This window comes from Myotis davidii, unplaced genomic scaffold (assembly GCF_000327345.1).
Source record: "Myotis davidii unplaced genomic scaffold, ASM32734v1 scaffold609, whole genome shotgun sequence".
NCBI classification, from domain to species: domain Eukaryota; kingdom Metazoa; phylum Chordata; class Mammalia; order Chiroptera; family Vespertilionidae; genus Myotis; species Myotis davidii.
This window is the reverse complement of record NW_006300164.1, coordinates 578549-579438: the sequence shown is the minus strand read 5'-3', so window position 1 is coordinate 579438 and position 890 is coordinate 578549. Positions and strand designations below refer to the sequence as shown.

Genomic DNA, 890 nt, shown 5'->3' with positions numbered 1-890 from the left:
GCTGCCTGGCTGTGTGGGGGCCCCTCCCCTGTGTTCCCAGAGCCCCTGTGCTCACCAGTCCTGGAGCTTCCTCCACCTGGAGTACAGACCCCCCACCTCTGTCCCGAGTCCGGCCAGGCCATGAGCGCAGCTGGCCCTCCGAGGCCGGTGCCAGCTCACCCAGACCTGGGCCCACAGCCACCGTCACCTGGCCTCCCTGGGAGGGTCCCTGACCCACTGGGGAGCGGTCACATGGGGTGACCTCACCGCAGGGGCCCGGGACAGAGCCAGCACAGAAAGTCAGGAGTCGGGCCAAGAAGGGTGGCGTTTAATGGGGGCAGTGCCCAGGGTCCTGGGGATGAGGGGCAGCTTCCGAGGGTAGGTGGGTGCAGGTCTCAGTGGAGGGTCCTTTCGGCCTCTCATCCAAGGGCGGGGTGGCCTCACCTCTTGACCTCTGCACAGAGACGGCGCTCAGCCAGCGAGACCTCGGCCCTCGCCCGCCCTCCACGCTTTCATGGGCCTGGTCAGCGGCCTCACAGAAACCTGGGGGCCAAGCAGAGGTCAGTGTGGCCAGGCAGGGCCCGTGGAGGGCAGGCAGCCACCTGGGGACGTGGGGGGCTCTCACCATATTTGGGGAAGTACAAGATGTGGTCCTCCGTCATGTTGGCCCCCTGGACACTCTGCTCAAACTTACTCACGACCAAGTCGTCCACGGGGAGCGAGCGGGCTGTGGGACACAGGGCTCCTGGGGCACCCGCGGGTAGGGGGGGGCAGGGCGCTCTGGGGACAGGGTCTGTGTGTCCACCACCCGCCCAGCCCTGACCCCTGCCCCTCTTGTCCCCTTCCTGTCCCACACCTGGGCCTATCTGCAGGGATGCGTCCCTGAACCCCCGATGGGTTGGCAGGAGAAG

General features: G+C 67.5%; 1 protein-coding gene across 1 annotated transcript in view; it reads right to left on the bottom strand.

Annotated features, from left to right (window-relative positions):
• Positions 1-286: 286 nt before the first annotated feature.
• The window catches only part of C8G (complement component 8, gamma polypeptide), a 1719-nt gene continuing 1115 nt past the window's right edge, over positions 287-890 (bottom strand). Inside the window, exons 4-6 of the mRNA XM_015572334.1 lie at positions 605-890; positions 481-522; positions 287-433 (exon numbers count right to left, since the gene is read on the bottom strand). Coding sequence (XP_015427820.1) covers positions 420-433; positions 481-522; positions 605-890 — 342 coding nt within the window. The 3' untranslated portion in view covers positions 287-419. The remainder of the gene's footprint in view (positions 434-480; positions 523-604) is intronic.